The sequence below is a fragment of the Acinonyx jubatus genome, chromosome B3, assembly GCF_027475565.1.
Source record: "Acinonyx jubatus isolate Ajub_Pintada_27869175 chromosome B3, VMU_Ajub_asm_v1.0, whole genome shotgun sequence".
NCBI classification, from domain to species: domain Eukaryota; kingdom Metazoa; phylum Chordata; class Mammalia; order Carnivora; family Felidae; genus Acinonyx; species Acinonyx jubatus.
Genome location: NC_069386.1, coordinates 33,296,086 through 33,310,830, shown reverse-complemented (window position 1 = coordinate 33,310,830; position 14,745 = coordinate 33,296,086). Strand labels below are relative to the sequence as shown.

The 14,745-nt window shown below is 36.5% G+C and overlaps 1 protein-coding gene across 15 annotated transcripts in view; it reads right to left on the bottom strand.

Annotated features, from left to right (window-relative positions):
• MYO9A (myosin IXA) overlaps window positions 1-14,745 on the bottom strand; it is a 281,021-nt gene that overhangs the window by 33,226 nt on the left and 233,050 nt on the right. For 12 of the 15 annotated variants that reach the window (XM_053223780.1, XM_053223782.1, XM_053223778.1 and 9 more), the window contains 4 exons: window positions 14,496-14,601; window positions 13,541-13,672; window positions 12,687-12,810; window positions 11,301-11,354 (listed from right to left, as the gene is read on the bottom strand). In XM_053223780.1, coding sequence (XP_053079755.1) covers window positions 11,301-11,354; window positions 12,687-12,810; window positions 13,541-13,672; window positions 14,496-14,601 — 416 coding nt within the window. The remainder of the gene's footprint in view (window positions 1-11,300; window positions 11,355-12,686; window positions 12,811-13,540; window positions 13,673-14,495; window positions 14,602-14,745) is intronic. The other 3 variants (XM_053223786.1, XM_053223790.1, XM_053223791.1) reach the window with 1 other exon arrangement.

The following is a 14,745-nucleotide window of genomic DNA, read 5'->3' as shown; positions in this document are numbered from 1 at the left end:
TTAGCTAATGATTTGTTTTTCAGAGAATCAAGTTTGTTTCACCATTTTTGTTGTTTCTAATTTATTTCCTGCTTTTACCTTCATTATTTTCTTCTTTCTGCTTTCCTTAAGTTAATTTTGTTATTTACTTTTTTTTTTTGTAAGTTTTTTAAGGCAACACAATTTCATTTGAACATTGCTTTAGGTACATGTCCCAGAGACTCAGATAGTGTTTTTATTGTTATTTTTAAATTACTCAATAATTTCTCTGTGCCTTTGAGATTTTTCTTGTGGCCTGGTTTTTTCTCACAGACTTATTATTTTAATTAATTTCTAACAAGAAATATTTTATACCATGTATGCTTTGTACCTCCCCTTAAGATCTGGCTCACAGGCCTTCCCAGTATGCCCAGGCAGAATTAAATATTTCTTCCTCAGTACTCTCACCACATAATACACAGTATTATCTGATCCCTCCCTCTCTTCTTTTAGAACATTTTTTTTTTTTAATGTAGGCTTCACGCCCAGCACAGAACCAAATGCAAGGCTTGAACTCACGATCCTGAGACCATGACCTGAGCTGAGATCAAGAGTCAGATGCTTAACTGAGCCACCCATGAGCCCCTTAAAACATTCTAATACCCACGAATTCAGTCATCTAATCATATACATTTGCCATATTTTATCTGAGAAAGTCTATATGATTCTACTATCTACTTTTTCTAAGAATGATATTCTGAAATAAAAATCCTTGATTATTTGATTTGGATCAGAATTCTGTGAGTCCATAAAAGGTTTCTTTACTCTGTGAGACCAGTCTGTAAAAGGCTTCTTACCATAACAAAAATATTGAGAACCAAATGCCTTAATGTGGAGGATCTAAATAAAGATACCAACATTTCCATTTTCTCCCAAGGCTTGAAGAGATAACAGTATGACTAGAAGGTATAGCAAAGTGTTAAAATGAATAAGGCCTATGAAAGAGTTTTGATATCTTCTGAAAATGCTTTAAGGTTCATGATGGCGGAAATATGCAGGAAGGAATGGCAAGGCACAATCGATGAGACACAAAGAAATTCAACGCTGAGTCAAAGTAAGCCCAAATAGTTAAAGACAGATGAAGATAGAGATACTTGTGGTGGTTATAAAGGACTAGATTGCACTGCCCTTACAAAACCTGAAGACTATGTAAGGAAAGACATGTACTACCCTCACCATGGAGTCATTATACTTTATGAAGATCCAAGGAAAGTATATACCCAAGGGTTGAACATATAAGGAGAAGAAAATATGCATCATCTAGACAGGACTGTATATAACTAGCTAAAACAAAAATTTCAGAATTCTTAGGAAGAAATTTTACCCCAAAATAGCACTTTGGGCCAAGACGAAATATCAATAGTGAGTGATCTTAACAAAAATAGGAAGCAAGGATGTGAATTATCAGACCTCTTCCTGAGGAGTCTGCTTTCCTGTTAAGGACAGGTCCTATATTCAAGGCTTTCTGGAATATTGGTTACTTTGAATGGTATTATAATTAGGTTACAGGCCTGATCAAAAATCCCAATGCTTGTAATTATGGCTCATCAGATCATAAGAATTAGTAAGTACTTTAAACACAGCCAGTATATGATTGTATTTGTATCTTGCACATGAAAAGGAATTACCCACGTCAAATATTTCTGTACAATGCAGTGTGTCAGCAGTATTGTATGTAGAGCAGTGGTTTCCCAAAGGCTAGGCAGTAGTCTGTGGATCCCTGGCAGGGGTTATGTGATATCTCTAAGCACATTTAAAAGGGTCTGCAGTATCAAAATCAAGATACTAAGTTGCTGTTTGCCCTTCTCACTTGTTAACATTTGCACTAATTGCACAAAAGCAATTGTAGGTAAAACTGCTAACATTTTTGCATGAGTACAAGGCAGCAGTACCAAACTATATTAGTAATCATGGTATTTTTTGCTACTATGACAGCTTTTTTAAAAAGTCAATTTCATTTCATTAATCAAGTAGTATGAATTGATTTTATTAATTCCTAACCCTTAAGTTCACTATTTTTTTTTAATTTTTTGTGTGATAAAATGGGAAGTACATATAAAGGACCTTGCTACATACTGACCAGTTATCTTCAGAAAAATAGGAGTGCAATTGTTTCAAATGCAAGCTGAATTACAACTGCTTTATTCATAAAACAGTGTTTATAAAAATCAACAAAGTAGGATTATTCAGACTTAGATATGTGGCAGACATTTACTTTAAAAATGTATGAGGAGAGCTCATCATTTCAAGTGAAATACATGACCATATTTGTTGTCTATAATAAAATTTCAAGCTTTCAAACAAATATTGGAATTTTAGAAAACTTGTAACTGCTCTGTGAGTTTGATAGCTACCCAGTACTTAAAAGATTGTCTGAAGAGACTGGTGGTAATACTAACAACTGTGATTTTTGATACTGTATTGGGAAACATTTGAGCACTGAGTAATGTATATAATTGCTGAATTACAAGGTTGTACTCCTGAAACTATACAACACTATAGGTCAACAATACTTCAACAAAAAAAATTTTTGAAAGATCTGCCTAACTTAGTGATCCAATATTTCCCAAATGACCCACCTATGACATTATAAAGCCATTGAAAGTACAAAATAACCAATGGATTTTAATGTCACAGAATATACTTTTTCTCCCAAATTTTTACTTAAATTTTGGTTAACATATACTGTAATATTGGTTTCAGGAGAATTTAGTGATTCATCACTTATATAGAACACCTAGTGCTCATAACAACAAGTGCCTTCCTTAACACCCACCACCCATTTAGTCCATCCCCACCCCTCTCCCTCCATCAACCTCAGTTTGTTCTCTATCATTAAGAATCTCTTACAGTTTGCTTCCCTCTTTTTCCGCTTCCCATATAATCATCTGTTTTGTTTCCTAATTCCACATATGAGTGAAATCACATGGTATTTGTCTTTCTGACGGACTTATTTCACTTATTAAATAAGCATAATGCATGCTAGCTCCATCCATATCATCATTGCAGATGGTAAGATTTCATTCTTTTCATCACCAAGTAATATTTCATTTTATATATATATATATATATATATATATGTATATGTATATGTATATATCTCACATCATCTTTATCCATTCCATCAGTTGATGGGACACTCGGGTTCATTCCATAGTTCAGCTATTGTTGATAATGCTGCTATAAACATAGCAGTGTATGTACCCCTTTGAATCCATATTTTTGTATCCTTTGAGTAAATACCTAGCAGTGCAATTGCTGGAATGTAGCGTAGTTCCATTTTTAACTTTTTGAGGAACCTCCATACTGTTTTCCATAGTGGCTGCACCAGTTTGCACTCCCACCAATAGTTCAAGAGATTTTACCTTTCTCTACATCTTTGCCAACATGTGTTTTTTCCTCTGTTGCTAATTTTAGCCATTCGTGATGTTGAGCATCTTTTCATGTATTTATTAGCCATCTGGGTGTCTTCTTTGGAAAAATGTCTATTCCTGTCTTCTGCCCATTTTTTAACTAGATTATTTGTTTTTTGGGTGTTAAGTGTGATAAGCTCTTTACAGATTTTGGATACTAACCCTTTATCAGATGTCATTTGCAAATATCTTATTCCAGAATATGAAATGTTAGTTGATGTAGCTTCATATTCTATATTGCAACTAACTTGTAAGAAACTAAAAACTCTTGCTTTTGGGTGAAGGACCACAGTATCCAAAATCATCTGAGGGATAAGATCAAAAGTATATTGACTATACCAGACGTGAAATCTTCCCTCATTCCAGATACCACAGCCAATGGTAAGTCATTTTAATAAGAATTAAGATTGCATCTCTTAATGGCATTTTTAAAAGAGCTATAAGCTGATTCCCTTTAGTAAAAGCAGAACTAATGCTCCTTTTTCCATAAGGCCAACGTTCTATGAAGGAGAAGGAAACTCAGCTTTGGATCATGAGCAGATGCTGAGCAGGCACATTAGGTGGAAAAAAGGACTAAGTTGTTTGAGGGGATGTATGAAGGAAAAACTCTGCTTTCTTTGTAAAGAAACATGTTCCTGAGCTTTCCTCCTGGCCTTGTCAGAAGTATCAAAGATCATGACAGACTAAATTACTGGCTCCAATTCTCCAATCTTCCGAATAGAATTATATCTGCACCCTCCTCATGGCCTCAGAATAGGTGAAGTATATTCTCCCCTTCTTGATTTGGGGTTTGGTCATATGATTTGCTTTGACCAGTTGGACATTTATTAGCAGACATTATGGGAGCAAAAACATGCACAGTTGAGCTTACCAATTCACGTGATGAAGACATCATGGAAAAAAAATATCCCAAAGAGTCCAATAGTACAAGAAGAATCAGAGATGTGTGGAACAGAGCTGGACCTAACCTGCAGTCTACCCTAAATCAGCTAAACCTCAGCTGCCCCACAGATGTGTAAATGATAAATACATGCTTGCATTAAGCCAATGAGTTGTGGGGTGCTTTTATATAGGATTATTTTGAAAACAGCCAATAACTTAGGCTACTCCATGTATACCTAATAGTCACATTCTGGAAGCTACCCTTGAGTACAGTCATTGCGTTTCCCTAAAAAGGTTTGAAAGTCTTTGGTAATGGGTAAAAGTTTGGTAGTATTATTCCCTGGCTTAAAAACCTTTGACAGACTCTCAAGACCTAAAAAGGATTGAATCCAAACTCCTGATTCTGTAATTTAAGAGCCCAAAATGTTACTAACTCATTATATCTTATTACTCTCCCCTTCCTTCATTCTTAACAAGAAATCTTCCATTCTGGCCTCTGATGTTCATTCAACTTTCACAAGCAGTACGAGTCACCAGCTTTCTATGTTGCTATAGCTTTTTGCACAGACGAGATTCAGTAAACTGAACTGCAATTATGTATTTGTTTGCTAGATTGTTATTTTATCTAAGGCAGAGATACTGTCATTTCTATACCTCCAGCACAGTGCCTGAAACATGGCAGAACTGTTCTATTTTTGTTGAAAACATAAGAATAAATGAAATAGAATGAATGAGTGGGATTAGGAGGATAGGTATCATCTGCAGAAGAGAATGGGAAGGGAAAAAGATGTGTCTAAGATGCAGCCTACAAAGAGAAGTATCCTTAAAGAAACGAATTGAAAGTAGTCTCATTTTTATTTAGTAAAATTGTAAAAGTTTACTAAATAGATTAAGAATACTGAATTGAGATTACATTTTACCTCTACGAAAGTCTTCCTAATGAAAGAAATATAAAACTATGATACCTAGTATTATCATAACTTCATCAAATATACATAAGGAAAAAGTTCGAGGGAAATACAAATATTCTAAAGGATTCTCTTTTTTTTAATGTTTATTTATTTTTGAGAGAGAGAGAGAGAGACAGACACACAGAGCATGAGCGGGGGAGGGGCAGAGAGAGAGGGAGAAACAGAATCCAAAGCAGGCTCCAGGCTCTGAGCTGTTCATGCAAATGGGTTTGCAAACCCACAAACCGTGAGATCAAGACTTGAGCCAAAGTTGGACACTTAACCAAGTGAGCCACCCAGGCACTCTGAAATACAAATATTCTAAAATATTAATAGATATCTATGATTTGCTTCCTGCTTTTACATGCTACGCTGTTTAAAATTTTCCACAATGAACATGAAAAAAGTATGTGAATCTCTTTTATATAAAAATATATGATCTTAAATATATCAAAAGGCTAATTTTAAAAGACATTACATACTATAAAAGAATTCCAGGGGTGCCTCTGTGGCTCACTTGCCATCCGACTCTTGATTTCTACTAAGATCAAATCCCAGGGTTGTAGGATCAAGGTTGGGCTCTGTGGTGAGCTTGAAGCCTGCTTAAGATTCTCTCTCTCCCCCTCTGCCCTGCTTCCCCCACTGGCATACATTCTCTTTCTCTAAAAAAAACAAAAAAAAAAACCAAAAAAAACACAAAAAACCTTTCAGTGATTTGAAAGTGGTAAACACAAAATAGTTTATCTTTCAGCTCCAAGTTCTGTGAGAAAAAAGAAAATAGTTTCTTTAAAAGCACTAAGTACATTACTACGCACACACAAAACTAGAATGAAACTTCAAATCTCATTTAAAAAAAAAGGAGCGGGGTGCCTGAGTGGCTCAGTCAGTTAAGTGTCTGACTTCAGCTCAGGTCATGATCTCACGGTTCATGAGTTTGAGCCCCACATCGGGGTCTGGTCTGACAGCTCAGAGCCTGGAGTCTGCTTCAGATTCTGTGTCTCTCTCTGTCTGCCCCTCTGCTGCTTGCACTCTGTCTCTCGCATTGTCTCAAAAATAAACATTTTTTAAAAATTAAAAAAAAAAAAAGGAGATACAAGAGTGAACTGAGACTATTTAACAGTTGAGTTTTAGAATATAAAACCTTCTAGCAGCAAAAATTACACAGGGAGCCAACAGCATTCATTTTTGTCTAGCATTCTGTACTTTTTATTCTTTAACCACAACCCCCAGGATCACTCTACTGTTTTGTAAACTTCTCACCTCTCTTTTCTCACATATAACCCCATCATTCCAAACCACAATAATCCTTAATGTTTTCTTACTTCCTATCTTCTGCCTTTTATTCTTCAAACCTAATTGTTAGGCTTCCTGAAAAGGGTTAAGTTCCCTTCCCAGATATTACTGTAGTTCTTCCATTTCCATGCAATTCTATGTACAATAATTCCCTACATAATTTTCATTTGTCCCCATCTGAGAGAAGATTCCAAAGCTTTGAAAGAGGTGCTTTTCTCACAAATACACAAAGAACACAAATGCTGTTCTCCTTTTGCCTACTCTCCCAAGAAGGTCCTGTGTATCCTCCTTGTCACTGGCCTTGCACATTTACTGCATGCAGATCTAAGCCTACTCTTTCTATTTCCCCCAACCCCTTTCCAGAGATCTAAGTAATACCTCATGCATACCATGACGATCTCTGGAAAGGGCTTAGGGAGAAATAGAAAGAATAGGGTCCTTCTGGGTGTGGTGTTATCAAAGACAACACTACAAGTTCTCACCACAAGAAAAAAAATTATAACTGTGTGGTGATGTAACCTAAATTTGTTGTGGTAAATTCTGTAATATATACATATAGCAAATCATCATACAAAAGTCTGCAATATATACTTTTAGCAAATTGTTATATTATATACCTAAAATTAACATGACATTACATGTCAATTATATCTTTAAAAAAAAAGATAACAATATAAAAATACCTGCTGGTCAGTACCAGAAACAATAAGAATGCTTCTATATTCTGAGAAAATCTTCACTCTCTGAATCCGATTCTTATTATGTCAAGTCACCTGAATGTGAACAGCAGACTTAGATACTATACATTATTAACATAAGGAAATGACAAAACCCTTCGCTGGAAGGAAAGCAAGTCCACACTTGGAATATTTCTTTCCTTTGGAACCATTCAGAGCTGCCAATTTTCAATTGATTTTTGGCTTTCCAATTATTAATACTTAACTTTTGGAAGGACATTTCTAGCTTCTTTTGGTGTAGTCAACTGCAAAACTTAACGCTGCAGATCTACCTATACGGGTTAATACAGAATCAAAGGTATGTTAACTTCTAAAAGAGACATGCAGGTAAGTTCTTTAATAAGCCTACAACAGGCAAAATTCACAAGGTCTGCCACTATGAGTACAGCAGTAAAATCTTTGAAAAGACTTAGAGCAATTTATAAATTTCAAACTAAATAAAGTAGCAACTGATACTATTTTAAAAATTAGAATGTTCATTTTTTTAAAATGCCCTTCTTAGAATGCTTGTTCAGCTAGATACGTTATGAAGAAAAGAATTCCATGGTCAAAGTTTTGGAAGTGTTATCCATTATATCCCCAACTTTGTTTGGTTATGGAAACTTTTGTGTGTAACATCTTTCAAGATGATGATTTGTGAAAGTTTTACAGATTAGTAAAATTTATTTCAAATTGTATTCTTCATATTATATTAACATAAATAGTGCTAAATCAATATTTATGTTTGGAATTATGCCATAAATAAGTAAATAAACCACTTCTTATAGCAAAGGAATAGTTGGATGAGACTAGAAGCATATCATATTCTGAAATCCTAGTCTGGGAGTGTCCTAGCCAAAGATTATGCTCCATAAACCTAATGACCTTCTTTCTGCATGGTAGCAGAAAGAGATTTTCCACATCATTTCCAAATGAAATGATCGGCATTCAACCTATTTCAGTGATTTATGAGTCAAGAGCTTTCTGATACATGACTGCTAGTCTTGCCTATCTCTAATCTATTCTTCTTTAGAATGCTACCAGTTATCTTCTAAAAGACACACTGATGGTGACACTCCCTCATTTAAAAACCTTTCCATAGCTCCCAAATGCTTCAAAGCAGGAAATTCAAAATTCATTTTTTTTTAAGTTTATTTATTTATTTTGAGAGAGGGAGAGAGTGTGGGAGGGGCAGAGAGAGGGAGTGAGAATCCTGAGCAGGCTCTGCACTGTCAGCACAGAGCCCAGTGTAGGGTTTGAACTCATGAACCATGAGGTCATGACCTGAACCAAAATCAAGAGTCAGATGCTTAACCAACTGAGCCACCCAGGCGCCCAAGAAATTTTAAAAAAATTGTTTTTTAATGTTTATTTATTTTTGAGAGAGAGAGAGAGACAGAGCACGAGCAGGGGAGTGACAAAGAGAGAGGCAGACAGAATCCAAAGTAGGCTCCAGGCTCTGAGCTGTTGGCACAGAGCCTGATGCGGGCCTCAAACCCACAAACCGTGAGATCATGACCTGAGCCGAGGTTGGACGCTTAGCCAACTGAGCCACCCAGGCACCCCAGAAATTAAAAATTCTTAATGTTGCACATCTGGTTCCAATCTACTTTCCAAATTATTCTGCCACTTCCACACCACCTGCCCCAGCTCTAGCTATACAAGGTAGTTATTATTCACAGATTGTTGCTTCATGCTTCTTTCCTTCTCGAATTCTCTTTTCCCCTCATTTTCTCCATTTGTTAAATTATTATTCATCTTTCAACACCCAACTCAAAATGACTGTTCACATTGGCAATAATACAACATACGTTTCATAAATATATTTCACTCTTCATTTCAGAAAAGTCACTACTATATTTAATTATGGAATAGTAATTTTTTTCATCTATGAATAATGAACACTATTGAGTTTGATTAGTCTATTTGTAGTGGTTATCCTAAAAACTCACTGCTATCTCCCCTAGATTTAATTCTTAGATTCAATTCCATGGATACTTACTAAATACCAAATATGCCCTCGACACAGTCATACTCTTAAGAACTGGGCCTATATACAGGCTTTACTACAGCTAAATGCAAATGCAATAGTACATTGCATTTTTCTTCCTGTTTCAAAATTGTGGCTAAGGCCCAAAGCTGAGGATAATGAAGTATTCCATCTACTAGCTTAAGAAGCCAACCATAGTTGGTACCAGACTCTTCTCTAAGGGTTTAACTGAGAGATACCAATTTATTGAGACAGCTCCTACCATCAATATCCTAACACCTTCCCTCAATGTAAATCTAAAAAGGCTGAAAAGAAAAGAGGATTACTAGACTTTAAGGGGAACACAGAGTTTCTGAAAATAGGACATTCCTTTCCTCTTTGGAGAAAAAAGAAGTTGTCATATTTAAATCCAGAGGGAAAGAATCATCGTCATCTAAAAGAAAGTCAGACTGGTATTTCATTCCCTATTTGGTTATTTGTATAGGCAAAAGACTTACTGATTTACCCCTCTGTTATATACATAAGGGAAAAGAGAAATAAGGAGAGAGTATGGTGGGGGAAGTGAGAGATAGTAAGACAGGAAAGACAATGACCTGGTTCCTGGAACCTGGTTCCAAGAGGTATGAAAAATGTAACCTTTCCCCTAATGTGCCTGTAGGCCCTAGAACTGGTACTGGGAGGTAGATTTGATTGTAATGTCCTGAGGCAAAAAAAGACATACAGAGTCCCATGGTGTGAATGCCATTAGTAGGTTTAGTCCAAAGATGTAACCAAATCTTCCAAGGGATTGCCAATGCCTGTAAACATGGGATAGGACTGATCTGTTAGCAGGATAAATGGAAGTTCCCACTCACCTACATTTAGGCTATTGACAATGAGCTAGAACAGCAGTGCTGAACCACCAAGAAAGAGGACTGCCACCTCAACAGTGGGATATCATGTAGGATTTTGCCCCCGGTATCACTCCTCCCAGTTTCACCACTAGAGGAAGAAAAACCACAAGAAAAAGGGACGGCCGACATGTGTAATAAAAGGAACCTACTTACCCACCCCAAAAGTTTTCAGCCCCAGATTAAGGTCTAGTTTGCCTGAGAGAAAATGAAAGGAGTAACTGAATCAAGTCTGTGACTCAAGTTATAATATGGAGAAAACTGATTCTTAAATACTGCCATGAGACAAGAGTGTTTAAAAATTGCAGAATAGTGACAAGACACTGTGAAGGCAGTTGACATCCAATCAGAAAGGGGAGTCAGACATGGTAGAGTTGGCAGGCAGTTACTAGGTAAAAAGCAAAACTGATCGGTGTTTACATCCCAGCAAATTGAGATCCTCAATGAACTAGTTAACCACAGATGGATAGCCTCTAAAGTTAGTTTCCACATATACTGGTGTTTTTAGCTTTCCATCTCTCCTTTCCTTTTTTTGTATAATAAATGAAATCCTGGTATGAGCTCTATTATACTATGATATTTATACTATGAAGTCTAAAACCAGTCTGTCAATTTTTTCACTACCATTTGCTTGCTGCTCTGTCTGAAAAATGCTAAGCAGATGAGAGCTATTATTCTATATCTGGGAAGTCACCATTAAAGTCACAGATATGAATGGACAAATAAGCATTACTAATGATGGAGGATGCTAGTAGTAGTAATAGGTATTTCAAGTAATGAAGTGAAGGGGACCAATGAGAACAAAGTTCTTCAGAAATTAATTTGATACCTCAAAGCCGCTTTCAATGTTACCTTTTAATGATCCAACCAAAGAAGAAATCTACAAAGAGGCTTATCTGACAAAGAGCAAAACCAGTATATTATAAATGGACACTGTTCAGCTGCATGATACAAAGGAAGAAAAGGGAAGGTTCTAAAGAAAAAGAGTAAGAGAAAAACAAGTGAAGGCTGGTCAGGAAGTGGGACCTGAACTGGGGCTGTACATGGAAGGTGGACAGGCATGGATGATAGACAGAGCAGAACAACTCTGGATGGATGGTAGACAATAATGTAAAGTGGCTATGACACATTGTAATATTAATACATACCGAGACTGAATTGCGGGTAATGCTCATAAATCTAACTGCAATTAGTACAGGTTTCTGGATTAGGAAGGACATGAAAAGGAAAGCAGAAGGTTAGAATGTACATGTCATTGCCCCATTAAAAGAGAAGGTTTAATCTTTCAATGGACTGAATATATCTGTCTTCTGCAGCATCAGGGGAAAAAAAGCACAGCTTGTCTAGCTGCTTTGAAAAGCAGTTTTAGAGTAAAAGGTCTCTCCCCATCCTTCTTAGATGGGAACTGCTAAATTGGGCATCCTAGAACTGAGCTCCTGAAAATTCAGACTACCAGAAAGGGTTTCACTTTTTAATAGTGTTTCTGTTTTCATTTTCTAGGGAAAAGATTTAGATAGTGTCCTACAATTAACTTTCTTTAGTAACTTGACTGCCTGGAAACGGTCTATGTTTGTACTTATTTTTAGAGAAGACCCTTCACTAATTTAAATCAACAGACATATTTGTTAGGACTTATTCTGTGCCAGGGCCAGGCAGTTTAAGCACTAAAGAAAGAAACAGAGTTATTTTAATGTTAATCTAAGTATAAATCATGAAGCTATAGATGAAGTATTGCTGGGCTCCTGGAAAAGCACGGGCATGATGACAGGGAAGCCTGCTTCCCTTTAGAGATTTACTGGGAATCTGACTGGGTCTTCATTGCTACAATTCTGTTTTACAGCTGAGGGGAATGGTAGCAAATGATAGGACTTTAATGCAGCAGTAGTATCCCAGTTACCCAGATCCTACTGATTACTGGTCAGTGAGAACTGAAGTTGTCTATCTATAGGTCACTGGTTACAAAGGAAGATATTAAACAGAAAAGTAGGCAAATGGAGAAAACAAATTAAATTTTTGCCAGGCTTTTCTCAAAACCTAATAATAAATCCTTAAAGAAATCTTTATTTGAGAATAGTAGACTCATAGATGGAATTCCATTTCCTTATGAATCACATTCTTGCAAATGATTAAGTTCTCTACATCACACAAGTATTAACAGGAACATCAAAGGTGACATGGTTGAGGGTGGGAACAGATGGTGGAACGAAGTAGAGAAAAAAATTAGGATAGGTTAAATTTTCACAGAAAGGACAGGAAAAGAAAACAGGACAGATTATTAAACCACCAGCATTTTACCCAAATACTTGACTTAAAAACTTCTACACATTTAACTATATATATTCTGTACATATTACTAAAGAGGGCTAAAATATCAAACATGAGGCATCTATATTACCCTGAGTTAAAGTGGTTTCTTTTTACCCATTCCATGTGAAAAAGATTTGGAGAATAATCTCTCTTTACACTATAAATGCACACTTAAAGCCCCAGGAATGCTCCCATTTTCCCCTGTGATTCCACATCTTGTATCTTACCATTGATCTACGAATCAGAGACAGCCTGGTCTTTGCCTTATTCTCAGCAAATTCCAGGCTACTGATGTCTTTGAGACGAGCCTTGTATTTATTCATTTGTTCCACAACAATCAGCTCCACACAGCTGAAACAGGAGGAAAAAGAGAAAACTGTTAGGAGCTGAAGTAAGTCAAATAAAGTGTAGTATCCACAGACTGCTTTCCAGCTAAATGTGGCAGATGGTTGGAGAATGAAAGAAAAATCAACATTCCTTACTTTATGAGCTCTATGACAAGGTTTATATAATGGTGGTCCACAACGTTGGCTGTACTTCAGTACCCACCCGAGGAGTGACTATATGTTGCAAAGCCCAGGCCATACCCCAGACCAATTAAATTAGACTCTCTAGGATGGGACAAAAACACCAGGATTTTTTTTAAAGCTCTTTTTGCAGTCAAGGTTAAGAACCATCAATCTAGAAGGAAACCAGAGGCCCACCGAAAAAGGTTAAAGTAAAATGCAGAAATACTGAAGTACTAAGGCCAAAGGGATTCGGAGCCAGTTAGACTAATTATGGGAAGATACAAAGTATACATAATTTGGTAAAATGAAATTCTAAAATATTTTTAGAGATTACAAGCATTGCTAAAGAAAAGCTAAATTTAAAAAGATCCTTCAAAACAAATCGTGTTCAGTTGAATAGAATCTAAAAAAAATGTTCATCTTCAGCGTAAGAAAACCCAATGGTGTCTAACAACCTTCTTAAAAACATCTGAACTTAAGAAATCATTCACTATGTTCGATATCTGGATAAAGTGGCTACACTGACGCAGAAGTTTCTGGGGTCTTGTGGAGGTGTTAACAACAGGCCTTACGTGGTAGTCTTACTGATGTCCTGCACACTTTGTAGTGGGTCAATGGTATCAGGGCAGCGGAGAATGCAGGGTGCGAACACAATGGCTAAAGCATTAGCAGACATTCGATTAGTTTCTTCCTGTAGAGCAATCCTAAGGAATAAAAAAACCAAGTGAAGTTCAGAAAAAAAGAGTAAATAGTAAGGACACAGGCAGAGGATATGAGAAAAAGATGACGTATGATATCAAGCACATAGTACTGGAAGGATATACATATCAGTTGAAAGAAGATACTTGTAGACTTTTCCCAAAGCTATTCCTTTGCCTCTGGAAAATATACTTTTTTTTTTTTTAATGCACTTTCACTCTGTCCCTTACTTGAAGCAATATAGGCTAGCAGATAGCTTATCAAGGGAAATTTCTGACCCACTGCCATACACCTGATAAACGTGTCTGAAGAATGCACAGCAGAGACTTTAAGGCATTTTCAGATAGTCATATTAGATATTCATCTAACATTTATCTAGTATTTACCAGATATTTATCTAATAAAAATAAACATAACTTTCTACCCAACTACTGCAGATACTTATACTCAGAGAAGAGAGACCACTCCTGAAGTCTCTGGTCAGTCAATTCTCAAGCACCATTTGAACCCACCTCCTTTGAATTAGGTTATGTCTGCTTCCTAGTTCAGGAATGAGATAACAGGCTAGGCTACATAGTGCCACCATGAGGCTGAAGTTGTTACATGGCTCAAACAGGGCAGAGAAGCACCTGTCATGCAGTCCAACTCAGCTGAGGCTTTCTGCTCCAAGGAACTGTAAGCCCCTGTTTGAGTCGCTGACTTTATAAATAGGAAAAAAAAGATCTGTCAGTTTTCCAAATGAAGGAGTTCTTCCCTCATTTAAAAGAATCAAAAAAAAAAAAAAAAAAACCCCAAACTATCATATCTTTCCTTGCTCCTTGAAATTACCTGACTAGATGAAAGATGAGGCGTTCCAGTGTATTGAGATGAGTTCGAGAGAGCTGGTCAATCACAGAGTATACACCACGGATTGTTTCTTTCCTCTCCTGAAGGCCTAGAAAGATTAAGGACAGCAAATAAAATTGAATACGCCCTCTTATATGCTGTATCTTCCTCCTGAACAGATAGAAGCAGGGCAGCCTGGCTCTAAATTTTAAAGTTTTAGGAGAGACAGTTGTACCTGTATGACAGAAAACGA